This window comes from Enoplosus armatus, chromosome 14 (assembly GCF_043641665.1).
Source record: "Enoplosus armatus isolate fEnoArm2 chromosome 14, fEnoArm2.hap1, whole genome shotgun sequence".
In the NCBI taxonomy this organism is placed as follows: Eukaryota; Metazoa; Chordata; class Actinopteri; order Centrarchiformes; family Enoplosidae; genus Enoplosus; species Enoplosus armatus.
Window position 1 is genome coordinate 20,618,350 of NC_092193.1, and position 27,880 is coordinate 20,646,229.

The 27,880-nt window shown below is 43.8% G+C and overlaps 1 protein-coding gene across 1 annotated transcript; it reads left to right on the forward strand.

The window, feature by feature from the left end:
- Positions 1-67: 67 nt before the first annotated feature.
- col15a1b (collagen, type XV, alpha 1b) lies at positions 68-27,020 on the forward strand. Its single transcript, XM_070918978.1, has 44 exons — positions 68-452; positions 3,320-3,507; positions 3,957-4,166; positions 5,038-5,190; positions 7,237-7,311; positions 7,820-7,918; positions 8,740-8,854; positions 9,216-9,256; positions 9,383-9,556; positions 9,644-9,670; positions 9,762-9,824; positions 9,969-10,046; positions 10,238-10,300; positions 10,395-10,547; positions 11,378-11,554; positions 13,406-13,459; positions 13,746-13,781; positions 13,952-14,089; positions 14,284-14,343; positions 14,466-14,501; positions 14,600-14,641; positions 14,829-14,891; positions 15,414-15,449; positions 15,993-16,076; positions 16,445-16,510; positions 16,887-16,922; positions 17,199-17,261; positions 17,437-17,526; positions 17,693-17,728; positions 17,854-17,907; positions 18,549-18,605; positions 18,912-18,962; positions 19,449-19,493; positions 21,967-22,048; positions 22,178-22,203; positions 22,831-22,929; positions 23,122-23,266; positions 23,387-23,451; positions 23,595-23,726; positions 24,006-24,104; positions 24,593-24,667; positions 25,583-25,780; positions 26,048-26,163; positions 26,798-27,020. The coding sequence occupies exons 1-44, from the start codon at positions 68-70 to the stop codon at positions 27,018-27,020; spliced, it is 4,308 nt and encodes a 1,435-aa protein (XP_070775079.1).
- The last annotated feature ends 860 nt before the right edge of the window (positions 27,021-27,880 follow it).

The following is a 27,880-nucleotide window of genomic DNA, read 5'->3' on the forward strand; positions in this document are numbered from 1 at the left end:
CAGTGTTCCGTAGCCGCAGTTAACGGGATCGGCGTGTTTGCACATTCATGCAAGTCACTGTGTGAGGATGGGAGCCCTTCGCCTCTCTCTTGCCCTCTTCCTCCTCCTCTCCTCTCCTGCACGAGCCCAGTGGTGGGGTTTCATCTGGGCGAACCCCAAGACCAGAACCAGCTCTTCTCTCCCCTCCGTCACCTCTCCGTCCGTCACCTCCCTGGGCCCTTCTGACGCCCCAGGGACAACAGAGTGGGTGGCAAAGGAGGACGGGGTGACAGAGAAGGCTCTGGAGCGTAGCGCTCAGGCAGAGGGGTCTGTGCTGGCCCCTACACCCAGCCCAGGAGTGTCAGTCTTTGGCCACAGCACTGTAGAACCTGGGACCTCTCCTCCAGAGCAGAATACAGGTGGAGGCAGCAAAGCCGGGTCCCAATACAAACCACTGAAACACTGGAAGAGTGGTGAGTGTTAACAGCATTACAAAAAGGCATGTCAACTATTCAGTATTTCACAATATAAAAGGTTAATGAAGGATCACCTTATTTCCTATCTTGTTCATTATCTCCCAGGTTGGGGACTGACCGGATTAGACCACTCTGTAACAATAAAATCGCATCATCTGTCCAAGCAAATGCCATTTGTAAAAAAAAAGGAAAAAGTGCTAAAATGTCCTTAAACCTGCGTTTATTAATTTGTTCATCCACCCGGGGGCAGCGGAAAACAAGTTGTAAGCTCAACGTGGACATATTAGCATCTTGTAAAGTTGATACACCAACCAAAACACACTTCCAGCTGACACAGAGCAGCATTATTAACCGCCCGTTGCTGCTGGAAACAAGGTTGATGAGAGCGGTGAGAGCGAACCAAAAACGGACCGCAAAACTAAAACAATGAGCTGAAAGACGCTTAAAACGCTCCGGAGAGCTGCAGAGTCAGGTGAAAGCTCTCAGATGGAATCAGTTGTTAAAATGAAAATATTGATTAACGCACCTTTAAGCAAGGCACCTAACCCTACAGCTTTGTCTACTCCCAAGATGGGAGCAGTATGCGATTTTACACGCCCGAAACAGGCAGAGCAACTGTCACTGTTGAATATCTGTAAAGAAAATAGTTCTTTTATCTGCCAAGCAGGTCATTCTGTGTGAATGTGATGGGATTTTTGGTGAATTGTTCCTTATTTACGCTGTCTTTAAATCACTTCCGATATCCTCCCATCACGCCCCAGCGTGTCTCACAGATCCGAAACAAGAAGCCCTGGTTGTTATTTCTGTAGCGCTGCTGGTAGGTGACACAGTTGTACCCAATCTTTTTTTTTTCGAGTCTGAGAAATCCAGAGAGGGCGGGCCAAGCAGCGGGGAAGCTCTTGTGTGGCCTGGCAGGGTCAAGGTGGGTTTAAAAAGTTATAGGCGGCAACGCTTGGGGAGGGTTGTTAATATTGGTTTTATAAGTCTCCGCAAGCTGATCAAGAATCCATGTGGCCAACATGACGAGGATTAGGTTCAGGAGGAGGGGGTGAGAGCGGGAAAATGTGGCGCAAACACCGACGGACAAACCGCTTGATCTGGTGTGTGAGTGAAGACACGAATACGATGGACTCAGTTGGCTGATAACGCTGTTCGACTGGCTGACTGGTCTGAAGCCCGACTGACCTCTCTTTTTGTTTGTCTGCTTATAGTCAATAAAGTAAATTAATGAGGGATTAACAGGCTGAACAGGACGGTTGAATCAATTTAGTACATAATTAATCATCAAATATATAATCAGAAATATGTGTTTGTAGAAGACGTCAGCCAATCAAGTTTATTTGTCACATATAGTCATATAGGGTACGACCACAGTGAAATCTAATACCGCCACTTCCTTCAACTTGTGCATTAAAAGATTTAAAGAGAATAATAGTAATATGTGTATGATTGGGGGGGGGGCAGTCTTAGGCAGGGAATGTATGAATTGACTTCATTTGTGTCAATGTAAATTATGTCCAAGTATCTGCTCTTAAATCCATGGCGCATGATGTCATTAGAATGGGATTTGACCACTGACCTTCTTGGCATTGTTACTCATTTGTATAGGCTTATGTGTGTGTGTGTGTGTGTGTGTGTGTGTGTGTGTGTGTGTGTGTGTGTGTGTGTGTGTGTGAAAAGTAACTTTACTCAAGTAGTGTACTTATCTACAGGTTTGAGGTAATGTACTTGAGTATTTCCATTATATGCAACTTTACCTTACTGCTTGTTTGCTGCTGGGCAGTGGGCTTATCCGCTTTCGCAAAGCATGGACCCTGAGAACTCTTCACAGCAGCAACAATGTGATCATGGTCCTCCTGTATCTTGAAATGGCTGCCATCCAAGTCTTGACTGGTAATCACCGCCAGGTCACCGCTGCCAAGTCAGCCTCGGACCAGATTCCAACAACAGCAATAGCAAGAAAGAAAAGTTAAACCTCCGCAGCCAGTGGCCACCGGACGGCACGCTGGTCGTGGCATGAGCTCTCCCAGACCTTTCAGTCATTACAGAGCACTAATGACCTCACATCTGGACTGGAGGTGTAAGGGCTTTGGTGTGTTTGTGTGTGTGTTTGTGTGTGTGTGTGTGTGTGTGTGTGTGTGTATACTTTGTTTGCACATCTTGAATGCTCACCTTGCCACCTGTGTTTGCAACAATAAATGTGTAAATGTGCAAAGCTGCACTTGTAGTGGTGTGAGTGGTGCACAGAAGCACACACACACACACACACACACACACACACACACACACACACACACACACACACACACACACACTCCTTAAACCCTCTAATCAGGTATGTTTCCAGTTGGTCAGGCCGATGAATGAGACACCCCCAAACGTTGGCTTGTCTGGTCTGGTCTGGGGTTAGTGTGTGTGTTCCCATGGGTGAGATGTGTGTTTGATATGTGCACAGTGTATGCATTTCCATCTATGTGTGTGTGTGTGTGTGTGTGTGCATGACAGAGATATAGGTAGCAGGGCTGAGCCTGGCTGGAATGCTGAGGTGAGAGTTTGTCGCTACGGGAGACAGGCTCCATAGTGGAGGGGAATCAAGGGAATGTGAAGCCTCCTCCTCACATACACACTAAATACTCTAATTGCCAGCCATGGTGTGTGCATTTCTGTTTTTTGGGGGGGATTATGTCTATGCAGAGCGGCGAGGCATGGGCAGAGTCCGGATCACATCAAGTCAAATTAAAGCCCCGTGTCAAGATGATTCTGGTACCTCTCTTCCTTCCTTCTTTTTCGGCTTGCCTCCGTCCGCTACTCCTCCTTTGTTTCCATTTACACATTTTTACATGGTCTCTGTCTCTGTCTCACAGAGCGAGGCCCAGGAGGTCATCTGGACCTGACTGAGTTAATTGGCGTCCCCCTCCCTCCCTCGGTCTCCTTCACTCCTGGCTATGAGGGTTTTCCGGCCTACAACTTTGGGCCTGAGGCCAACATCGGCCGACTCACCAAGACCTTCGTGCCCGGTTCATTCTACAGGGACTTTGCCATCATCGTCACGGTAACGCTCGAGAATTGAACCCTCAAACCCTTTTTAAACCTCCTTCATGCTGTCACTCTGTCTTCTAAAGGGGTCACCATGGCTTTAACTGCAGGAGTCAGGAGACGTGTACCAAGTATACTATTAGAAATGTATATTGTTCTGTATAATACTGTAAAGTACTGTACATTGCATGACTTTTATTTTATGTGAAAGAACAATCTTTATGGACAGCTAAAGTCATGTTATGTCGCCACCTTGTGGAATTCTGATGATAAAGCAAGACTTCATGTCCAGGTCCTATATTTTCTCTGTTTGCATGAACAGTAATTACAATCAATGCTTTAGATTCGTATATATTTATTCTATGATGCCTATTCGGTGGCACTCAGTATTGTACATTACTGTATTAATATGTCTTATGGTATAACTGTAATGTTCATATAATGAACACCTTGCCCTTACTCCAGGTGCGTCCAGCCTCTCAGAGGGGAGGCGTGCTGTTTGCCATCACAGACGCCCGTCAGAAGGTGGTGGAGCTGGGCTTGGCCCTCACTCCGGTGCGTGGGGGCCTCCAGAGCATCTTACTGTACTACACCGACGGAGAGCACGCTACCCACAGCCACAAAGCTGCTGCCTTCAGTGTCCCAGACATGACCGACCAGTGGACGCGATTCACGGTGAGCATTGCATACTGTGGATGGCAAGTTATAGGGTTAGAGGGATGCGTTCAGCTGATACGGACCTTTCATTAAACGCTTTTATGCTGCACATCAGCTACAAGCAGCAATCAATTAATTCCTATTCTTTGCATATTTCATTTACAGTTAAGTAGGGATGGGTATTGAACTGGTAGGTCATATCAGAAAGAGTCAAGTGTTGAGAGTTGACATCAAACACTTTGTTCTCAGGCTTACTTTTAGTTTTGACATATTAAAGGCAATGTCAAATGAAAAAAAAACATGTTATATTCTCCAAACTACCGTATTGAGAAATGTATATTTTTTGTACTAGAACTCAGACGTGGCATTGGCTCTGTTTAATTCCCAAGTGATTATGCTGTGCGCCATGGAAACATTGATTGCCATGGCCATTATTGCCAAAAGGATCATCTCATCAAGTGTTTGTGTCTTAAAGTTCTTTCATCATGTGAAAGGAAATTGCCAGTGCAGTGAGACGATACCACTAGTTTCCAAATCAACTTATTTAAGGGAGAATTTTGGGCTCGCTGTAATTCCTTCCTGACGTCATCATTTGAAAATGTTGATGTTTAACCCTTTGTTTCTACCGAATCAGTACTGCCGCATTTATTGACATGTCGGAATGTAATTTGTACAATCCTATATAAGTGGGCAAAACGTGTTGTATTAATCTGTTGCTTTTTTTTTTTACATTCATTGCAATGCATTCAAATGGAAAACAACCTCAACTTATATCATCCTCACCAATCACTTTTTCCAAAACTAAAAGGAAAAAAGGGTCATTTTATTGACAACAATGACAGACTCCATGATAAAACCCTCCATTAAATCTCTTTGATCTGCCCCTCAGGTGGTGGTGGAGCACGAAGAGGTGCGTCTCTACATGGACTGTGGAGAGGCGGAGAGGACTACTTTCCATCGGACGCCAGAAAGACTCACTTTCTCGCACAATTCCGGCATTTTCGTGTCTAATGCAGGAAGCACTGGGCTCGACAAGTTTGTGGTAAGGATCTTTTCGGAGGACAAGGAGTTTTTTTTTCTCTGCGGAAAGGGCAAAAGGAATGAAACCGGCTGCCTGTGTCAATATCAGTGTGCAGTTTGTTGGTGGGGACATAAATTTGGTGGTGGGGATTTTTCATTGCATTTCCTGGAGTTCTACACAACATATTATGACTATATTTGTCTAGCACTTGGGATAAATTGTTTTTTTCCCAATTACATCAGGAGTGATGAGCCCAATGAGCACACAGGTCCGTCTCTCTCTGATACCTGTACTGACAACCAAGAAAAAAAAGGCCACCCTGTTGACGCACTTAGAATGAGCGATGGTAGAAACTGGTTTAAAGCAACGCTCAGATCAGAAGGATGCTCTCTTTGAGGTGACATTACGGCTCATAGTGAAGATTCTCACCTGTCCTCTCCAGCAATCACGTCGCTGCATGTAGGCCAACAAACACCAATAGAAACTCTGTTTCTCATCCAACATGAGCATGACGGGGTTAACTCTCAGAAGAGCTGATTTGATTTAAACGCATGTGCAATGAATATCAAATTAGTGGTGGGGATAATTTTAGGTCATCAGAAAGCTGGCAGGGACATATCCTTACCGTCCTTACCATAAATTAGGCCCGTGTGTGTGTGTAGGTGTGTGGTTGTGTGTCCTGGCCTCTCATTACCATATAAAAGAGCTGAAATGTCGTCTGCCCCCTGTGCGTCTCCTCTGGAAACTTCCCAGCATTCAGTCTGCTGAAACTGAGACAATTTATGTTGCACAAAGCACTGCCCATTTTGCCTTTTCTCTGAGCGTCTTGTTGTTTATGCAACAAGCGGAACATAAAGAAACCTTATTGTCCCCGTTTCCAAGAAAATGCTGTTCCGGGCCTTTCAACCAGGAGACTGACAGATGAAAGTTACCAAAAAAAAAGCTGCATGCGGATGTTTTAACCATTTTGAATATAATGTATCTCTGACTCTGCATCAGGGCACAGCCTGCTCTAAACCGGGTCAAAACGTCATGACCACCTCTCGTGCTACTTCCTGAGCTGGCTCCGTTACAGACTTTACCGGGTCAAAGTAAGAAGATCAGAGAAGCACGAAGGGAGGAAAGAGTCGGAGATGGCTGTGAAGAGGGCTGGGATGTGGAAGGGAGGAGAGGACGGGGGAGCAAGTCGGTGGCAGACGAGGAAGTCAGAGATGTCAACAAGGCGTAGCTGTGGTCAGATCAAGGGCTCGACTCGGGCCTCTGAGTGTGCTGTCATGTAAGATGGTGTAGTGAGGTTGAAATGGAAGCTCCCAGGCTGAATAAATGTCGTATTTTTGGTCAGCAGGACCTTCTTCACACTGACATTATCACTGATATTGCGATCAGTCCGTTTTTCATTCAGTAATGCTGCTAGCCACTTGTCGTTGCCATGGTGAGTGTTGCCATTCCCCCACTTTATTCTGCTTTGTTCGGCGTGGCCTGACTTTCTGAGCGCGCACGCGTTGAAATATCTGGGTCACTGTGTGTGTGTGTGTGTGTGTGTGTGTGTGTGTGTGTGTGTGTGTGTCCTTGGTTTGTTGTCCTGGGCTTCAAAGGAGAGCAGTCATGGCACGGGGGCCCTTTTTAATCAGCATGTGTTTGTGTGGGAATGTTGCAAATGTTGACCAAATAAAAGGAACTGACTCTCTCTCCATGTCCCCTCAGAGCTATATAAGTCTTTGTGTGTGTGTGTGTGTGTGTGTCTGTGGAAATCCGGTCTCTATGGTGATATCAGCAAGTGGACAGTACTTCATCCTCTGTTATATAGAGAGAGGAAGAGGCTATTTTTTCCACCTGAAACATGGTGCTCTGGTTTGAATACCATGCCGACTTCTGCAGAGAGATCTGTAGACGAAGATAAAAACGTACCAGTCACTCCACTGACAGCAGCTGTTCTGACTGCCTTAACATGGGGTCCTTTAAACCAGCTTTTTCCAATTATCTTACCTGAGTTATTCCACCTGTGGAGTCCGGTGAAGGCGTTTAGACGACATTGTTTCTTAATTCTTCCTCTCTCTCTCTCTCCAGGGATCCATTCAGCAGCTGGTGATAAAAGACGATCCCAGAGCGGCCGAGGAGCAGTGTGAAGACGATGATCCTTATGTGAGAAATACACACATGAACACGCAGGCACCCACTCTTTGAGTTTCTGACAGCTGAAAAATGCCGTACAAATAACACTAACGTCAATCAACAGTACCCCCTAGTGGTCAAAGGACTAGACTGTTCAAAAACACCTAGTTACTGGGGTTTGGTCCGCTTAACTGTCTGACTGGTCAAATGAGTCAACTTTAGCTGTAATCTGGCAACTGTCTGCCTTTTGCTGCCTCTCTAAGTGCCATACATTATTTAATTAACTGTAATTCCTTCAGGATTTAAAAAAAACCCAAAACGTAACACCTCAGCAAACAACTGGATTGTCAGGAGAGAAAATCTGACATTGAATGTTTCCTTTCCTTCTCTCATTCTTTCTCTCTCTCTACCCTTTCTCTGTCTTGGTTTCTTTTATTAGTAGCGATATACATAAGTGGTAAAATGTTCAACAGTGCATCCGTTATTGGTTGATAAGCTTGTTTCCTCAAACCGACACATGACGTGGTGTTTGATTAAGGCCTCGGGATACACCAGCGGAGACGATGCTCTGGACGACAGAGAGACAGAATTGGAGATGATGAAGACCACGCAGGAGAGACAACACGGCACGGCAGAGGTAGGTTGGCTGGAAGTGGAAACGTACCACATGTCTGTGAAATTCAGCCTGAAACATTTCATATATTTGGAATTTGTTGTGGTTTCTCTACCAGTTGGACAAAATATACTGAACCTCAAAATGGACCCTAAAACAACACTCCTTGTGTGTGTGTGTGTGTGTGTGTGTGAGAGAATGCATGTGTTTGTCCTCTGTTCCGGTGCCATCTTTCATTCTCCCACAACCAGGAAGTCAGTCTGACCCCAAACATCCCATAATCAACAGTGACTTTGAAGCTTCAAAGGATACCGTCCTTCAGAGGATGAATCACTGTTACCAGATATTAAAGTGGCGCTTTCTTGTCTGATCTGGAGGAGTGCATCAGCAACAGATAGCGCAGACAGTGTAATATTATTGGATAGCTTCTTCAAGATCCTGTTCAATGAATTGTGCATTTTCAGTTTCACTTGCACAGCATGTGCTCCTTAACTACGTGTCTGAAGGTCTGGCAGTCCGTCACTCCAGCAGTCCATTGGTTTGTTGGCCCATCAAACATTCATGGTTCCCGCAGGATGAATCCTCATGATTCTAGTTTTCCCTTAAGTATTCACCAAGAGCCACCGGCAAGTCAATATTTCTGTGTTGAATCTTGTTCATGACAAGATACCTCAGACGTTAATGAGCAAGTTTCCATTAAACCGGCGATGGGTGTAATGGTTTTTGCCATCCCAGGACTTTTGTTTCAGCAGTGAGGTGAGGGTGAAACAGTTCTGTTTCGCTGAACAGAATCATGCCTCTCGCAGGAAGAATAATTTTGATTTCACCTTGTCGATTTCTTCGAGGAGGAGGACAGTGTTCCAGTCAGAGCTCCACCCACTGAGGCTCCGGAGGTGGAGCTTGACGAGTACTCCGGTCACCAGACCCCAACAGAGGCCAACGAACAAATGCTGAGAAGAGGTCAGAATGAATCAAATTGTTTCTGTGTATGTGCCTGTCTTCTATCTCTTGAACCTCATTTCATCAATCTGGACTACTTATGGGGTTAAAGTGCCTGCTGACTATGGTGTAGCCACTGTGGTGTGCCTACACTTTCTTGGCTGTGTCCATTTCTGGAAGGTTTTTGTACTTCATGATAAACACCTATGTGAACGTGTGAGTGAGAGTGTGCTGTAAACCGGAAAGGAGTGCCCTTGTTCTGTGAGTCTCTTGTACACTAGTTAAATCAAGATCAACAAGCAGGTTCCTACAGTTGTAATTATATACTTCTAGTAGAATCTGATTGGTCAAACCTGTTGATGATGTCATATACCGTGCACAGGGCCACACCAGACAGAGGAGCCAGGGGAGAGATCAGGAGATGTAAGTCTCGCCCCTCTTTTACTTTCTTACTTTGCTGCCACTGTTATGACGAAACATTACGACATATTTGGAATCTTCTGCATCGTTATTACATGATTGACGGGAGAGTTTTATCGAAATGTCCAGGGTCATGTCAGGCATGGGTTAAAAGGAGAGCGTGGAGATCCCGGGCCCAGAGGCCCACCTGGTCCCCCGGGCCCCACCCATCCTCCCGGGCAAGCTCAGCCTGGACCAAGAGGGACACAAGGGCCACCGGGAACCCCTGGATCACCAGGACCGCCAGGGAGAGACGGACAGCAGGTGTGTGTGCCAAAGCGATAGAGAGCATGTGTGTGTGAGTTCACAAGATTTAGCACTAATCCTAAATCCTTCTCTCTCTCCTCATAGGGGAGCAAAGGTGATAAAGGAGATCCAGTAAGTTATTTCTCTCTTCAGGTCCTCTTCTGTCTTCTTCTGCTATGCTCTCTATCACATGTTACAACTAAACTGTGTTTTTATCGTCCAGGGTCAGAGAGGATCTCAGGGATTTCCAGGTTTGGATGGAGAAGCTGGAGCTAAAGGAGAGAAGGTGCGGCTAAAGCACACGAGTGGCAATGAATAACTTATTACAGTTGGCAGACTCTTCATTCAAAATACAGTTCACTTTTATTGTATGTCACCAAACTGTAAAACGTCAGGTCTTTTCCTCCTATCCTGCCTTTCCGCTCTGCAGGGAGACTCAGGAGTTGGTTCACCAGGCCCTCCCGGCCTCCCTGGGCCTCCTGGACCCCCCAGATCACGCAGTGTACCCGTGAGTATCACAGCTCGTGGTTTTACTGTGTGTCTTTTTGTTTGTACACATAATATACACTGGAGGTATCATCCTGCATTTTGTAGAGATGAAATCAGCATGTAGTAAATGTAGAAGAGGCTCAAGCCCAGTTGGCAACCTGAGATGTTTGAAGCATCACAAACAGACTCTGTGTTTTATCCGCGTTCTAGTATGGAGCAGATGCGCTGGGTTCTGGGTTTGAAGACCTGGACAGCGACACTGAACTCATCAGGGTAAGAGAGAAGCTGCAGAGATAGACGGGATAGTCAGATGGTTTCATTTAATTTACCATACCATTTACCATAATTTAAATTATCTTTCCACCAGGGTGCTCCTGGTCCACCAGGGCCTCCAGGACCTCCTGGTCCCCCTGGACCCGACATGTCGTCATCTGACACATCTGAAGGGCTTTCTCCAGGGCATGCTGGACCACCCGGTGCCCCTGGTAGAGATGGCCTCCCAGGCAAACCTGGAATACCAGTAAGTTACCGGATGAAAGACACATATTATCTTTAATTAACTTTCAGTGAATTATAAGAAGGACCTGCAGACTTGTGAGTTTATTTTCATTTCAAATATTCAGCCATGTAGCGGTCCAGGCATATTGTTTATGAATTCATTCTTCATCAGACATGGTCAGTATGCCAATGGTCAAATTCAACTGCATTTATATAACGTCAGCACAGCATTGGCAGTACGTGTCGTCAGTCTGAAAAAGCCCAGAAAACTCTAAAGTTTGCGTAAAATGAGGATTGTGAGGCTTCAGGTTACACCGAGCGGTTTTAAGCATCTAACGGCTGTCAAGTTCATATTGACTTAAAGGTAGTAGCCATAAACACTGAATCAAGCTCACTAGGACACACATATATTTCTCATTTTCCCAAACGTAATATAGCACCAAGTAATTTGTGTCTAATCAAGCAGAATTGAGCCCAGAGGAATGTAATACTTGCATGCTTTTGGGAATCTTGAGTGGTGATTACAATAGTAGCATGCTTTGTGAGATTTTCTCTCTTTTCAATGATGTTATTTGTGTGTGAATACTTTATGTTTCACTGTGTTTCTGTCTTTACTGTGTCGTCTGTCTTTCTTCTTTTCCACCTTTAGTCTCTCATAATTTTATTTGCTTTTATCCAGATCTAGCTAGATCTTTTTTCCATTTCCAATAAAAAAAATTCACCTTCAGTTTGTGTTTTTTCTTACATCATACTGTAGTGATGAATATCTAATGACCAGTCTGTCTTTTATCCTCCACCCTCTGCCATCCCGTCCTCCTCCTCCTCCTCCTCCTCCTCTCCGCTCTGTTTCAGATGTTTGAGGATTGGTTTAGTGGTTCTGGGTCTGATTCAGGTTCAGGTTTGGGCTCAGAGTTGTCCCCCGAACTCGACTCAGGCCTCGGCTCTGGTTTCAGTTCCGGGTTCGGTTCTGAAGCCAGTTTTGCCTCTGGCTCTGGGCTTGACTTTGGTTCTGCTTGGGGTTCAGGCGAGGTACATTGTCCTGGTTTGCTTTGTAAACCAGCGAACAACAAAAAGGCAGAATTACAGTCAGAAGCCTGAGTACTGAGGAAGCAACACATCATTATCTGCAATATTGAACAATATTAAACACAAATCTGACACAATTTATTTATATCAATTGTGCTTTTATCTCATTAAAACAGTCACACCTGTGATAAAGACCAGTTTTAGCTCACTACTCAGGTTAATGACTGTACATTATTTCCAACCATGTTGTCTTAACTGCTGGCTGGCAGCTGGCTAAACTGCTGTTTTTACCTGGCTGGCTGACATGCTCGGCGTGTGTGTGTGTGTGTGTGTGTGTGTGTGTGTGTGTGTGTGTGTGGCTGCTATCACTGCTTTCCTTGCCCCTTGATAATCTCCCCGGCAGCCAGCGTTACTGCATACATACTCTATGACCTGCCACACATTTCGCTTCATTTGCTCTCAGTTCAAATGTTGTCATCACCGAATGAAACATTTCAGCGAGAAGTCTCACTGTTCATGGTCAAGTGAATGAACTGAAGGGAAATGACCAAAAAAAAAAAAACTTGCTGCATAACCTCCATTTTAGCTGCCATTTTGCTTTTTTTCATACAACATGGCGAAGGAACAAATCTGCCTTTTCGCTGATGTTGTTTTATTTTTCTCTTTTTGTATATTGCTATATGTCGGCTGTTCTCGGTCAATGCAAAGTACCAAGGCATACTGATGTGCTCCGATTTTACTCGAAAACTAAAACCAAGTTAGTACATTTGTCACACAGACTTTATTTATAACTGATGCCTAGCTTCATTTTACAAAATGATCCTAGAACAGCCTCTGCGTTTTCCCGTTATGATATGATAAGACTACAAGGCTCCGACAGGCGAACAACATAATGATTGTTATTCTGAGAGCCTTAACAGTTCTGAAACTAAACATTTAACGTCAGTCCTAAGAGTGACACAAGAGGAAAAAGGCCCATGCAACAGTTTGTGCTCATGAATGTGCTTAGCAAACGTTAACCTAACCTGCCTGTTTTTGGCCTGAATGTAAAAAGAAATATCATAGTGTTTAAAATGGAAAAAGGGAAAATCCTTTGGGTTTGCGTAAATGTGCCCAGTAAATTTTGTGTTTTGTATTCGTGCTATTTACCGTCGACTATTTCACTGAAATCCGGCTGATAGCTTACAAAGTCTTTTAGTGGCCAGTAGCATCAGCAGTTAATGATGCAGTGTGCCTTGGTACAGGCCTCTGGTACACTCTGTTTGTCAATTTGTACAAAACGATTGCACAGAAACATTGCGGTACTTTGGCCAGGCACTGCTTAGTTATACGAGGAATACACCGAATTTTTAATAACTTTCCCGTTAAGTGATGAGAAAACAAGACGACGAAAATCATCCTCGCCTCTAAGGTTGCTGACTCCACTGCTTCATGCCACATTTTAGCTGACTGACGGTAAGCCGTCGGAGCGGTCTCGCTCTCTAGCACAAGGCGCTAAATGTGAGATGCAATTTAAACGAATTTTGGATTAGTGTGTATGCAGCCAATTCTGTCAGCTGTGCGACTGTCAAAATTAAGATTGATACATGACAGGACGATGAAGTTGACTTGACACTCAACACTGTCTATGCTAAAGTGTGAGCATGACGTATTAATGACGTTGGCATGGATGATGCTATCACTTAAGGAAACTGACCCGGTTCCCCCGGGAACGTGACTGTCACCTTTCGGATTTTCCGTTGGTCCCTGTTGGAATGGCTAAAGGGTCAACAAACAGCTTGCTCTGTTTTTCTATACTATCATGTTTTCTGTGACTTATAACTGAACAGCCTCTACTTGTGTTTGTATGTCCAGGGTCCAGAAGGAAAAGATGGGGCTCCAGGTCTACAGGGAGCTATGGGAGTGAAGGTATGATCGCCAAGGTGGATCGTGTCCTGGCCTCAAAATCACATAGACCATCTCCTTTTTGCTTGTCGTGGTTCAGCGCAGAGGGGCATGCTGATACCCACCAGGCAGAAAGTGAAACTGTCCCTACATCTTTTGTTGGTTCGACAGTTCTTGAATGACCACATTTGGGCACCACTGGATGACGCCAAAAATCTGTGGTTTTGTGATTATATAATGAAGAGCGGGTTTCTGATAATATTCTATCCTATATACATATATAATATGACTACTTTCTTTACATCCTTAGGGTGACCAAGGGTTACCTGGACCATCTGGACCAAAGGTAATATACTACTCAACATAGAGAAAGTCAAAAAACAATCTACTACGCACCAAGTGCTCGTGTATATTTCTATTTTATCCCCCAAATTAACCAATTTCTGGTTGTTTTTAGTTAGGAAGAAGGACAAGCTTTGGCTGATAGGAGTTTCCCGTTTCTCTTTATCTCTGCAGGGCGAATGTGGGTCTGTGGGTACAGCAGGGCACTCAGGGCCACCAGGGCCGACTGGTCCACAGGGGAAGAGAGGCCCATCAGGTCCCCCAGGACCCCCTGGCCCCCCCGGACCTGCAGGAACCAAATTCTTTGTAGAGGTGACTCCATTTCACACCAAAGGTCCACACTCACACGCTGTTGACAAAACCATATAGATGTACTTTAATTGATAAGCCAAGAAGGAGACAACAGGTCACTTTAGAGCAGAGAAGGATGAAGGATGAAGGATCTTCCTCAGCACGTGGGTCTACAAGATGTCAGCTCAGTGTGTAACATAAGTTTTTGTTGACAGGATATGGAAGGATCTGGGAAGAGTGACATGCTCATTGGAGCTGGAGTCAGAGGCCCACAGGTCAGTGTGTGAGAGTGTGTGTGTGTGTGTGTGTGTGTGTGAGAGAGTGTGTGTGTGTGTGTGTTTATGTAGACGGTATATATTCTTTCATGTACAGTAAGTGTTTTCTGTTTTTTTTCCAGGGACCCCCAGGACAACCTGGCCCGCAGGGTCCTAAGGTAATCTATTCATGAAAATGCATTAAATGCTCTTGCATACACTTTTTATTGCTCCTTCCCGCTCAGTCGTTGAAGATGCTCTCCCATGTCTTCTGTAGGGTGAAGATGGAGCCATAGGCTCTCCGGGGCTCTCTGTTAAGGTAAGCCGATTCTGAAATGGCTTTAGATTTCTCTTTCATATATTATATTATACTGGTTGTCAGTAGATGTTGCATTTAGAAGTCTTTTTGTGTTTTGAGTGTACTGATACAAACAGTGAGGGGTACCCTTGAAAAGGTGTTTGTCATAGTTTGTGAAAGCCTTTGTGCTGCCTCTGTCTATGCTCAGGGTGAGCCAGGGGACCCAGGACCAGAGGGTCTTCAGGGTCCTGCTGGACTACCAGGTGCTAGGGTAAGTAGCAGGTTTTGACACAACAAATGTGTTGATGATGCTTGATTTTGCATTTGCAATGATAGGTTGCAAAGTAGCTTGGTCACTCATAGAGTTGAAAAGGCTACGTTCAAGGTTGACCAAATGTTTGAAATAACTGATGATGTGGACAGATGTGTGGAAATGTCATAGATAAAAATGACTATTAGGTCACAAACGTTAAGACAGACAGACATTTTAGGATTAGCAAACACTTTTCTGTAGACAACTACAGCTGCCAATCAATGTTGTGCAGTAATGTGATTTCATTTTTAGTAATGAGTCCTGTAGAGGATTATCATTTCAACATCACTTTCATTTGCATTCTGCATTCAGATAAGTTGTCCACTGTTAGCTTAGCATAAAAACCAGAAGCAACATAACAGCTAGACTCCATCAAATTTTTAGAAAGCCATCTTTGAACAGAATGTTTGCATTTTGCTAGCTGGTTACTAGATAATGGTTAGCAACACATTCATAACTTTTTATTTCTCTTTCAAACAGGGGGCCAAGGGAGAGAAAGGCCATCCAGGACCCGAGGTAGGGTCCATGTGTGGACATTAAGTGCTATTGACAGTGTTTGATGCTGGTTGTTCAGCAGCTACAATCGATATTTTTATAATAACAATGCACCAGTTGACATTGTGTACGGTGTTGCTTGTAGTGAAGAACCTTTCAGCTCTTCAGCGTCAGCTTTACTGTTTTGGTTCACTCTCACCGCTGTCATAGCGACGTTTTCAGCCGCAGCAGGCAGCTGTTTTTCAAAGAAAAAAACTTGCTGTACACTCGCTGCTCAGCACCAAAGAGCAGACAGACGCGGTTAGAGACTAACTGGTGAACATTTAACGGCTAAAGAGCCAGATATTTCCCTCAGGAGTTGAAGAAGAGAGTGAATATTGAACTTGTTATTCACCAGGTGGGCAGTACTCGACTGCTAATGTTGCTCTGTAACTGCTGGAAGTGTAGTAATATATAAGAAAATGTTTGCTAACAAGTTCACCAAATCAATTTAAAGTGGCGATATGTCAATGTTGTGTTCACAACAATTTTAGGACTAATAATTCTCTGTTTTGTGTTCTGAAGGGTGATCGAGGCGTTGATGGACTCAGTATCCCAGGACCACCTGGGCCTCCTGGACCTCCTGGATCTATCATCAATCTGCAGGATGTAAGCGCACATGCACGCACACAGACACAAGCAAACACACACAATTACATTTAGTTGAATGAACAATTTGAATACACGATTGAAAAACGTCGTTGAGAAATGATTTGCCCCCGCACTGTGTTTTCAATGTCTACCTTGCAACGCATTTGTAATGGAATCTAATGGTGACAATTTTTACAGTGCAAAAAAAAAAAGAAAATGGATCAAAACCTCAATGCTTTTTTTTTTTTATAGCAACACATAAGAACACCCTCAATCTGTGATTGTGCTCAACTCTCATGTCAATGTTTGAATTCATGCTTGGCACTAAAGTAATGTGAATAATGTTGACAGTGCCCAAACTTACTCATTGCATATTCTGTCCACAGCTGCTCCTCAACGTTACAGATGGCATCTTCAACTTCACAGAGATCAGAGGACCGCCAGGGTCCATGGTGCGTGGCCCTCAGCTGTTAATGCAAAGTGACGATGTCTTTTGAAGATGTTACCTGCCTCCTTCTCCAGACATAATAGATAATAAGGACAGAAGGAGGGTGATGCATAGATTACCACTACTCACATCTGTGACATCAACGGTGCAGAGAGATACACCCGTTACATAAACGTAGATTCTTTTACTGCAATTTAACCTACAATGTAGCAATGCAACCCTCGTGTCACCCTACAGTATACTGGACTGTAGCATCGTCACTGCATACTTGAAGCGCTTTGGCTGCAGTTGTGCATGTTGAGCATGTCATTTCTGTCAGAAGGGATCACTAACGCAGCCCTACTGTGTGTGGATGTGTGTGTTTTGTCTGCGTCTTGCAGGGCCCTGAAGGCTTGCCTGGCAGAGCTGGATTTCCTGTAAGAGCATTTTGCAACATCACCTCATTCTGCATGCAGTTTATGAACAGAGATGTTTCAATTATTTGAAAAGCAATGTAACATATCATTTTTTCATATTTTGCTTATGCTGTCCGTGGGATGAACAGGGTAGGTACCCGAAGTTCTGCAAATGTTATTGCCATGGATGGTGATTATTCCTTGAATAGAAGCAGCTCCACGGCCTTTCTTTTTAAAATGCCATCGTCCTCGCTAAACCTCCCAACTCTGCCTCACTGCCCTTTCATCCCTCCCCAGGGCCCCAGGGGACCAAAGGGAGACACAGGCCCTCCAGGTATCCAGGGTCCAACAGGGTTCAAGGTGAGAACTAGCTGCAAAGCAGAATGTGGATAACAAATCATAACAAATATCATGTCACTTCTAGAAACAAAATAAATGTTGAAAATGTTCAGTTGAGACAAGGAGGCCCCACTGTATAATGCAGAAAATATATATATATATAAACATTGTCATCTCTGTTTCTTCGTACTAACAGGGAGAGAAGGGAGAGCCGGGGGTGACCATTGCTGCTGACGGATCCCTCTTATCAGCGCCAAGAGGCCCCCAGGGGCCCAAAGGCACCAAGGTACCGGACAAGCGACCCCTTACGCCTATCTGACTCTCGAGTACCTGAACCAGCAACTGATGCTTACTACAGTGGATTATACATCTAATAATGTAACACCTACTCCATACTGGAGTGCGTCGTATCCTCATCTCACATGTTGCTGTACTGCTTTGTAATTTCACAGGGTGACCGCGGGTTCCCTGGACCTGCCGGACTGATGGTGAGTTCACCTGGACAAGCTATACGCATATCTCTTTACTCTTGTTGTTATGAACTACTCGGGGAAAATAGTTTAGTCAAGAGGTATAACTGACGTGTACATCACTGTGTTTATGTTTATTTCAGGGTCCAATAGGACCGACTGGACAAAAAGGAGAATATGGCTTCCCCGGTCGCTCAGTGAGTACCTCGTTTTTGTTGTATATTTGCCAGGAAATGAACGCCCCCCTTTGTAGGTACTGAAATCTCAATGTGAAGAATGCAAAACGACGATATATTTTTAAAAGTAGACTCGTCACAAGAAATCGCACTTATTCATTTATTTGGATCTATTTTCATTCATTCGCTCATTCATTTAAAAGTAACTTTAGTGGGGAGATAGATGAGCGAGGCTTCAACAGATTTTCACATCTTGCAGCTTTTGCAGGATTTAGTCAAGCTAGCTTGTACTCGCATTCTTATATTGCACTTGTATAGAGCGCACATACTGATTATAGAAGAAATATTAGCCCATTACAAGTATATGATCACGGATCTTTTTATTCTGTTGTGTCGCTCAGCGCTTCGTCAGGCTCATGAGAAGGCACGTTGGGCCAAGGGCTGAAATAAGAGCGCACAACAGTTCATGTGCCAATGAGTCAATCAGAACAGTGATTCATATAAACGTCATCAAACCATCTCCACGCTTAGAAAAACATTATACAGAGCAGCGGAGGAACTGTTCACACCTGGAGGACGTCAGCATCTCGTCCTCTGCCGTGCGCAAAGCCTCTTTAGTCTTTTACAAACACCGACGTGTTTCATTCTCTCTCTTTCTGCAGGGGCGACCTGGTATGCCTGGGAGGAAAGGTGACAGAGGAGAATCTGTCGGCCTCCCGGTAAGAGGAAATGTTAAAGCCCTAATCAGTAATCCATTTGACCATTGAGACCGATATATTCAGATGCCTATAGACACGACACAAGCCGCCTGTGTGTTAAAGCATCGCTGATGTGAACAAATGTTCGATAGCAGGCTGTGATAGCAGGTTTCAATCTTGCGTTATGAATTTTGGTGGCGGGGCGACCCTTTTGTTTACTCTGGGATTATGGATTGTCCCTTAAATTTGTTTTCACTTCACTTTGAAAGTGGCAAACCGACACTAACGTGATAATATCTGTCTGTCTGTCTGTCTGTCTGGTCTCAGGGACCTCCGGGCCCACCTGGACCTCCAGGAAGGATTCTTGGGCTCAACGGAGTAAGTTTACATCTGTGGCTTTTCATTTCTCTAATTTGCCACTTTCAGTTGGTGGAGCCTTTACACTTTACATTGCCATACTTAAAAGGCTTGTTTCACAGACACATGTTGGGCACAGTCCAGAAAAGTCCAGGAAACTTATTTTGATTGATGATCTGCATTATTATGTTCCATAGAAAGATCAGTTATGGATAGTTAAAGCCGCAATGTACGCTAGAATTTGACAAATTACAACTTTGGCTCCAGTTTTCAGCGGGATTGTCCAGTTTTTCTACAAGCCATTGGAATCATTTGAAAGATGCTGTGGTCACATAAAAATAACACATATTGTCTTTCGAAGAAAAAAAAGAAAAGAACTGTGTGTTTTTGTTTGTCTTAATCCATGTCTGTAAAGATCATCTGCAGTGCAGCGTGTTTGACCTGCCTCATTCCAGCTAATAGTTGGAATCGTTTAGTCTGATTACGCTCTTCTTTTGGATTTTAAAGACAGTGTTCCCGGTGCGCCCCAGACCGCACTGCAAAAAGGGACGAGTAAGTCTGAGTCGGACCATCTGATTGGTCTGTTTCAGTTTTGAAATCGGACCATCCGGTGGCTCTTCTGGTGTGTGGGTGTAGCAGCATGGCAGCTCTCGGGTCCCCCCCCCCCCCGTTACCTCCCTTCATTTTCTCCTCTCCTCCCTCTTGGCTCTCCTACTGTCCTAATGATCTTCGAAACACGTCAGTGGGTCTGGCCTCTTTTCATCAGGCGTTAACGTTCCCCCTGTATACAGGTTGTATCTAGACATGTACTTCACTATCTTACCCACCTGATACTTTGCGACTCCATCTACTACATGCAAAATGTATCGCAAAGTAGTCGCCAGCTACAGATCAAAGATGCATTGGCCGCCTGTACACGAGATGTGGCTGGTGTGATCTTCGGTGCATCTTGGGTTCATTTAAGATGCTCTGTGAGTTTGTTAAACCCAACCTGATCACGCAGGACGAATGTTAATGCCGGGTGTTAAAGGGGGTCTGAGTCTGAATCCTGCTTGCCTCGTCTGTCCTTAACCGTCCCCATCATCTCAGGGAAGAGGGAGCTGGGTGAACTGACATTGTTGATACTCGTCCCTCTACTGTATGTACATCATAGCCAGATCAAGTTTCAGATTAAGTGATTTTATTTAAAGTGAGATGTGCATCGAACAGTGGTGGAAAGTACTCAAGTGCTGTACAATTTTGAGGTACTTGTACTTTACCTAAATCCATTTTACGCTTTTACTCCACTATATTTCAGAGAGAAATAGTGAACATTTTACTTCGCATTTATTTGATACATTTAGTTACAAGTTACTATACAGAGTCTGATGAGTAATACGAAATATTATCAGCAAATATATACGAAGCTACTAAAAGTAATTAGAATTAGCCACACCTGTACCAGCTGCGACGTTAAAGTTATACGTACATTATTCTATCAATATTTATAGTCTAATAATCTAATATACATTATTCTGAATTGGGCCATTCTGCATAATGAGTACTTTTACTTTGAAATTTTACTTTGAATGCAGGACTTTTACTTGTAACAGAGTTTTTTTTTTTTACACTGTGGTAGTACTACTTTTACTGAAGTAAAAGATCTGAATATGTTCACTGTAGATGGGAACCGTTTCAGAAACAGTACAGTGTATTCTCGTGGTGCTGGGGCTTGTGGTTTCTGCTTTTAAAACGTTCTGTTTCAAGTGTCTTCTGTGGCCTCTGGTGCTGCTGCAGTTTCTGCTTGACTGAATTCCAAATCAAGTGAACTGGTGGAGGGCTCTATTCAGGGATTACACACAAAGTCCTACCAGAATACCAGCAGCAGTATCTGTGCAAAGTTCAACATCAATCAAATTGTAGCTGATTCCTGGAGAAATGTGGAATTTGATGGAGATATAGAATTGCATTCATATCAATCCATGAAGGTTTGTTGGATGTGATGTGGAAGAATTCTGATTGGAGTTTGGCCCCTTTTTCTTCAAATGTCCTTTATTAGGTTTTCAGGTTGTGGTGAAGACCTCCTCCATGGATGTCTGAAAATGAATCTCTAAAGACGGGTGTAAATGGGAATCAGTCCATTTGATAATAAACTGTGGTGATGAAATGTGCAGTACGTCACATCCACTTTGATAACAAACAAAACAGGATCATATAGTTTGCATTACTGTCACACACAATATACAGTATGTACCTTGTGTTTAGAGTGCATGGAAAATTCTCTTTTTTTCAACTGTTTTCACAGATGTTCTTAAGTCATGAACACAGGAGAGAAAACAATGTAGATCAGCTTAGAAAATGAATCACCAGAATTTTCTCTCACTTGCCCCTCAGGGCTTCCGTAGCTTTGAGTATAGTGAAACGTCGTGCTGATGACAAAGAGTAGGGGGGGGGGGGGCTGTTTCTGGTCTTTTTCTTATGATTGTAGGCAGCAGATTGCATCCATTGGAACCACTTTAACGCCCTCTAAATGTCTTTCTCATTTCGAGCTATGTGCAAGATACTATAGACAGCTGTCAATGTGATGGAAGTGCGCGTAGAGTAAGGTGTCACTGATAGTACCTTACTGTTAAGCACATCCCCCCAAAAATAGGTGGGGGAAATAAAAATAAAACAAGATCTGTTTCGTAAAAAACATTTTGAACACCTGTTTTAACCCTGTTCCCTAACCTGTTTGTATTTTAACCACCACAGCCAAGTGAGGGCCGTACGTGCTGCTGCCTTAAGCATGCATCCCTTGTATTTAACAGGTGTTTTTTGAAGAGCTGACAAACAATGTTTTAACTGTTGACATCATCTGTGTCTTGTTTTTTTATTATAACCCCATTTTTAACATGTTCTCTACAGCTGTTTGAAAAAAATTTTAAAAAAAGAATCCAATCTGTGTGTTCAGCCTTTGTGTTAACTTTAGTTTTTACTGCTGTTACAAATGTGCTGGTATCCAGGTAATGTTAATGTGTGTGTGTGTGTGTGTGTGTGTGTGTAGGAGTCAGTGACAAGGGGAGATTCAGCCGGAGCTAAAGGAGACAAAGGAGATGTGGGAACACCTGGAGAGCCAGGCACACCTGGTAAGACCTTTACAACGGACGTCTCATGGGTCCCCATTTGGTTTAAACTGATTTGCTTTTTTTTTTTTTTAATTTTTAAATGACTGCAGGAAGTTGTATCATTTATATCATGTCATTGTTTCTTCTCAGCATCCGGGTTTCCAGATGGAATCGTGGTGAGTACTGATTTATCGTACGTTAAAGGTCTAATGCCAACAGGGTCAGAAAAAAAGGCAAATGAATCAGCCCAGTTTCCAGATTCAAGAAACACACCAACAACATCCTAAATTAAAGGCCTTGCTCTTTCTTTTATCAACAAATTATCCAGGAGTGAGGATTCAAGTTCAAGTGACCATTTTTTATGTGAAGGGGGACACTAGTACTGACAAACCCACAGAGGATTATCACCCGGCTCACTCTAAGGAGTGTTTTAGTGTCTTTCAGCTCTTTGTTTTGGGTTGTTGGCCCTCAACTTTACTGTTTTGGTTTACTCTTGCCGCTCTTATCCACTTCATTTCTAGCAGCTTCTTTCAGCTATACACCACTGTGCTCTGCCTGCCCAGTAGCAAACGATAGATAGATCCCTCAGGAGTTGGTGGCGACAGAAACAGAGCTGAAAGATAGATAATATTAATTTGATAATAATAATTTTGACAATAATAATACGGTAATTCTCACTCCCTCTTGCTACCATTGGTGAGGCTGTGATTTTTATGACACAGAAATAAGCTTCTCTATAGTCCTGGACTTATTTTTTAAATGACGTGTGGTTGATCTTCTTCTTTTTTTTGTGGGTCTTTCAGGGTGCTAGAGGTGATCAGGGATACCAAGGTCAGAAGGGAGAGAAGGGTGACTCCGGTCTGCCTGGTCCTCCAGGACTGCCTGGGAGGTCAGGACTTGTGGTGAGTTCTAATACTTGATAAAATACTATTCCAGTTTGTTAGTATTTATTCAGGTATTGGAATGAATAGCTGTAATTAATGCTGCTGATCACAGTAGATCCCCAGCTCTACTAATGGTGGGAGTTTACTGCTGTTGAATATCTTTGAGGCTGCATGTACCAGATGAGTCAGTCTGTTTATATGTTCTTGTAGGGTCCAAAAGGTGAGTCCATTGTGGGTCCTCCAGGACCTGTTGGTTCTGACGGTCAGCCTGGAGCCCCTGGGTTTGGACGACCCGGTCCCCGTGGGCCTCCTGGCCCTGCTGGACCCCCAGGACCCGCATCTGAATATGGATCGGGTATGCGAGAGAGAGGTGGAGGCCTCAGCTTCATAAAAGTTAAAGACCAAAAGTTATAGACCTCATGTATACGGGTGTCTGGTGTATCTGTTAAATGTATTTCTGATGTGTCACCATCAGCTGTCAATATCCCCGGCCCTCCTGGTCCTGCCGGCCCCCCTGGATCTCCAGGATATGCCAACCTGGTAAGATACCTGCCATTGGGCAAGGCACTTTTGTGAACGCTAGCTTTGAGAAATATCCAGAGCAAATGTATCTGTAGTGGAAAGAAACTGATAGAATTACTATTACTGGTAAATAATGCTAGTGTGATGTGGTGAATGTTCAGGTGACCACCTATAAGACGATCCACGCTCTGAGCCGAGAGACTCACCGGGCTGCAGAGGGAACCCTGGCCTACGTCTCTGAGAAGGGAGGAGAGCTGTACTTCAGAGTGCGCAACGGCTGGCGCAAGATCCAGGTGTGTATTGTGTGTGGTATGTTTGGTTCGATGTGTGGCCTCTCTGATCCTCCTCTTTGTCATGTCATTTATTATCAAATACAAACATATATAGTATGAACGTCTTTTGATTTTGTTCCTTGAAAAAAAAAAAAATGTTTTCCTGCACTTTTGTATACATAAGGTTATTTTTAAATGTCAAAACGAATGGAAAAAATTTCAAATCGATTTGACTGACTTGAAGTCAGTGTGTGATCACAGCTCTTAATCAGATTCTGTGTGTGTGTGGTGTCCTTTCAGCTCGGAGAGTTGATTCATAATGGACCGTCCTCCTCAGCAACGTCTCAGGCCCTCAGCAGACCAGGAGAATGGAGCAGACCACACAGGATCCATAGCCAGGTACACACACACACACACACACACACACACACACACACACAGGTCGTATTTCCATCACTTCAGAGGACATTACATTGACTTAGTAGACCGCCTCTCTTTAAACCTAACCTTAACCTTGCCCTGACCTTAAACCAAGTCTTCACCCTAAAATGTAATGATTTACGTTATGGGGACTTTCGTGTTGTCCCCATAAGGAAGGCCGAACAATGTGACAGTGAAAACAGATTTATGTCCCCACAACAAGAGTAATACATGTCCATACACACACACACACACACACACACATATGCACACACAAATTGTACATGCACTGGCAGAAGAGCCACAGTGGGAAACTGGGATTAACACACAATACCAAAGCTGATAAAACCAGATCCAGACCTAAAACGGTCTATAGTAATACATCAATCTTTGGAAACACCTTTAAACGTATCCTCACATTTAGAGCTCTAAAAACAAAAATACTAATTCATGTTTCTCTTGGATAGGAGCTTCAAGAGGGCAGTAGAGGATATCAGCCAATCTATAATGTACTGCCACAGACCTTCAACGCTGTACCTGGTGTGAGTATAACAAACACATACATGCAATTACACACTATGGAGTGCCGTAGAGTGCATAATTCATTCTGATCCTCTCACACGCATACGTACATTCTGCTCTCACACACATGTATTTTCACTCCCACATGTATATTTTTTCTTTACTCTCACATACATACGTAACTCTTTCATGTATATATTTCCACTCACACACAGACATACATTCTCCTTTCACATATATACACTTTACTCTTCACCACATACATATATTTTCATCCTCACACATACATACATTCCCCTTTCACATACACATATTTTCACTCTCACACTCATACATACATTCTTCTTTTACATGCATGTATTTTCAATCTCACTTACATATATTACACTTCCACATGTATATGTATTCTTTACTCTCACATACATACATAACTCTTACATATGTGTTGTTTCATTCTCAGGTTTAAACATGTAGCATATTTTCACATACATTATATATCTTCAATCTATTCACATACATTTATTTTCACTGTAACACATACATACATTCTCCTTTGACATACATGTATTTTCACTCTCTTTTACATATATTTACACTTCCACACATATATGTATTCTTTACTGTCACATACATACATAACTCTTACATATGTATTCTTTCATTCTCAGTGGAAATGAATGCGAGTAGATTTTAAATGTAAGATCTATAATATGTGTGAAAATCAATCTATGTGAAAGGAGAATGTTTGTGTGTGAGAGGGCCAGAGTAGGCTACCGACGCACACATACATCATAAACTCTTCCACACTTGACCAGATCCAGAACTTGGCCCAGACACCAGCCTGCCTGACTCTGACACACCTGGCTGATGCCAGATCTGTGATAAGAATAACGTGTCAGATTTGGACCTCATCTCTGTGTTTTTCTCTTTCCTAGCTCCATCTGGTAGCCCTGAACGCGCCGCTCAAAGGGGACATGCGAGGCATCCGGGGGGCGGACTTCCAGTGCTACCAGCAGGCGCGCTCCGTGGGGCTGACGGCCACCTACAGGGCCTTCCTGTCCTCACACCTCCAAGATCTGGCGACCATCGTGAGAAAGGCGGACCGCACAGACATGCCCGTGGTTAATCTCAGGGTGAGAGGAGAAATTCATATTTACATTTATAACTTTATTTAAAGATAATACAGCTTGATGTTAACAAAAATGGAAGCAGGTTTTTCTCAGTCATTCTCCTTTTTACACAGTATTGCTTCATTTACGTTTTTCATCATTTGGGGTTAAACAGTGTGACCCCCTGTGTTCCTACAAGTTCAAAGTTAAGCTCAGCAGTCATTATAGATGATGTGTTTACTGTTGATCAAAGTTCAGTTTCATCCACCTCTCCTCTCCTCTCCTCTCTAGGGTGAAGTGTTGTTCAATAGTTGGATGTCTGTCTTCTCTGGCAACGGAGGCACATTTAACCCATCCACACCCATCTACTCCTTTGACGGACGCAATGTGATGACTGACTCAGCATGGTGAGTGAGAGTGTGTGTGTGTGTGTGTGTGTGTGATAGAGCAAGAAAGGGAGAGTATTTGTGTGGAGGGAAATGACAGCCCATCATCCCTTTGTGTTACATTTAAATGTCTCTCTTGTTACACAGAAACCCCACTCACACAAAGGTTCTGCTGCCCAATCTGAACCTGACGGGCCTCAGCAGCCTCGTGTCAGTTCGGGGCTTGGTCATTTTCTAAAGAGCAGTTTGATTAATGAATTCATCTCTAATCCATGTTTTAATTAGATAGTAATTAGATAATATAGTTATTAATAAATTAGAAGTCATTTTGTAAAAAGAAAACATCTGTGCATCCATGCATGTTCGTGTGTTTTAAGAGGAGAAGGAACGAGACGAGAATGTAGCCTGTGTGTTGCATTAGCCCGACAAGCTAACAGTCAGTAATGGATGACAGAAAGAAAAAAAAAAAAATTGGAAGCACCAGTCAGGATCAGTCAAATTACACATTTTGGGGTCTAAATGACTAATAGTTACCAAAATTTATAGAACTGGTCCAGTAGATCGCCTCAGTCGGCAGCCGCGAACTGGCTGCAATGTAATCCTAGTGGGCAACTGCGGCCCGCACTCATTAAGTCCCTCTCCCTTCTCCCCCCAGGCCAGAGAAGTTGGTATGGCATGGCTCCAGCGCTGTGGGCATTCGTCTGACCACTAACTACTGCGAGGCGTGGAGGACGGCCGACATGGCGGTGACGGGCCAGGCCGCACTGCTGCAGACAGGGCGCCTATTAGGACAACACACCCGCTCCTGCTCCAACCACTACATAGTGCTGTGCATAGAGAACACATATGTGGGGAACACACATCAAAGGAAGACCTGAAGAGAGGGGAAACACAGGCACACACAAACACACAAAGTGCAGAGTAGAAAATGCGACACACACATTTTCATTTGAATAGTAAACACGTGCAGGCACATAACACACATTATGACGACATATCACTGCATAGCAATGACATTCAAGCATACAGACAGAAGGCACTTGTGTTCAAACATACAAATAAAATGCACGCACGTTAGCATGCAGAAGCAGGCGCCTGCGCTCGAGCACGCAGCATGCACACACACACACACACACACACACACACACGTTTGAGTTCCTTTCACTTTTGTTTAGTTTCCTCTTAAGTGCCAACGTGTAATCCAACACTTCACGCGCTCCGTCCCAGTCTAGATTTCAATTATTTATATTCACTATGAACATACGACCAGCGCAGCATGTCATCACACAGGACCACTTACAGCACGTGTTGTTGCAGTGAAGGATATCAGACTGATCAGACCGCACCAGTGTTCTGTCTCCTTCACTGCAAATCCTTTATATCTTACGTTTGCTGGCGCAGCCATTGGTTTCCATCCATTACATCCATCATTGTGAGCATCAAGTCTGCATTATTATTATTATTATTATTATTTTTCACTGTTATATTGCTGTTACCTGGCGGTGCAGTTTGGGTGTGGATTGGTTTTTAGAAGTGTGCATTGCATTGGTGGTTTAAACACCTTTAACAAAATCTGCCAAACATGGGCGTAATTCATGGTAGGGACGGTGGGGATATGTCCCTACCATTTTTCTGATTACCTAAAATTCAGCTCCACAAAGGGTTAACCCCGTCATGTTCAGGAATCAGAAAGAGCGCCGTGCGTTACGGATGCTGATATCAGATTAAACGCGTTGAT

What these genes read in the sequence shown, in the direction of transcription:
- col15a1b (XM_070918978.1), top strand. Translation starts at nt 68, where the DNA reads ATGGGAGCCCTTCGCCTCTCTCTTGCCCTCTTCCTCCTCCTCTCCTCT. An exon ending in CCAGATCACGCAGTGTACCC is followed by an intron (nt 10,047 to 10,237) that starts GTGAGTATCACA and finishes TCCGCGTTCTAG; the next exon opens with TATGGAGCAGATGCGCTGGG. An exon ending in CAGGCAAACCTGGAATACCA is followed by an intron (nt 10,548 to 11,377) that starts GTAAGTTACCGG and finishes GCTCTGTTTCAG; the next exon opens with ATGTTTGAGGATTGGTTTAG.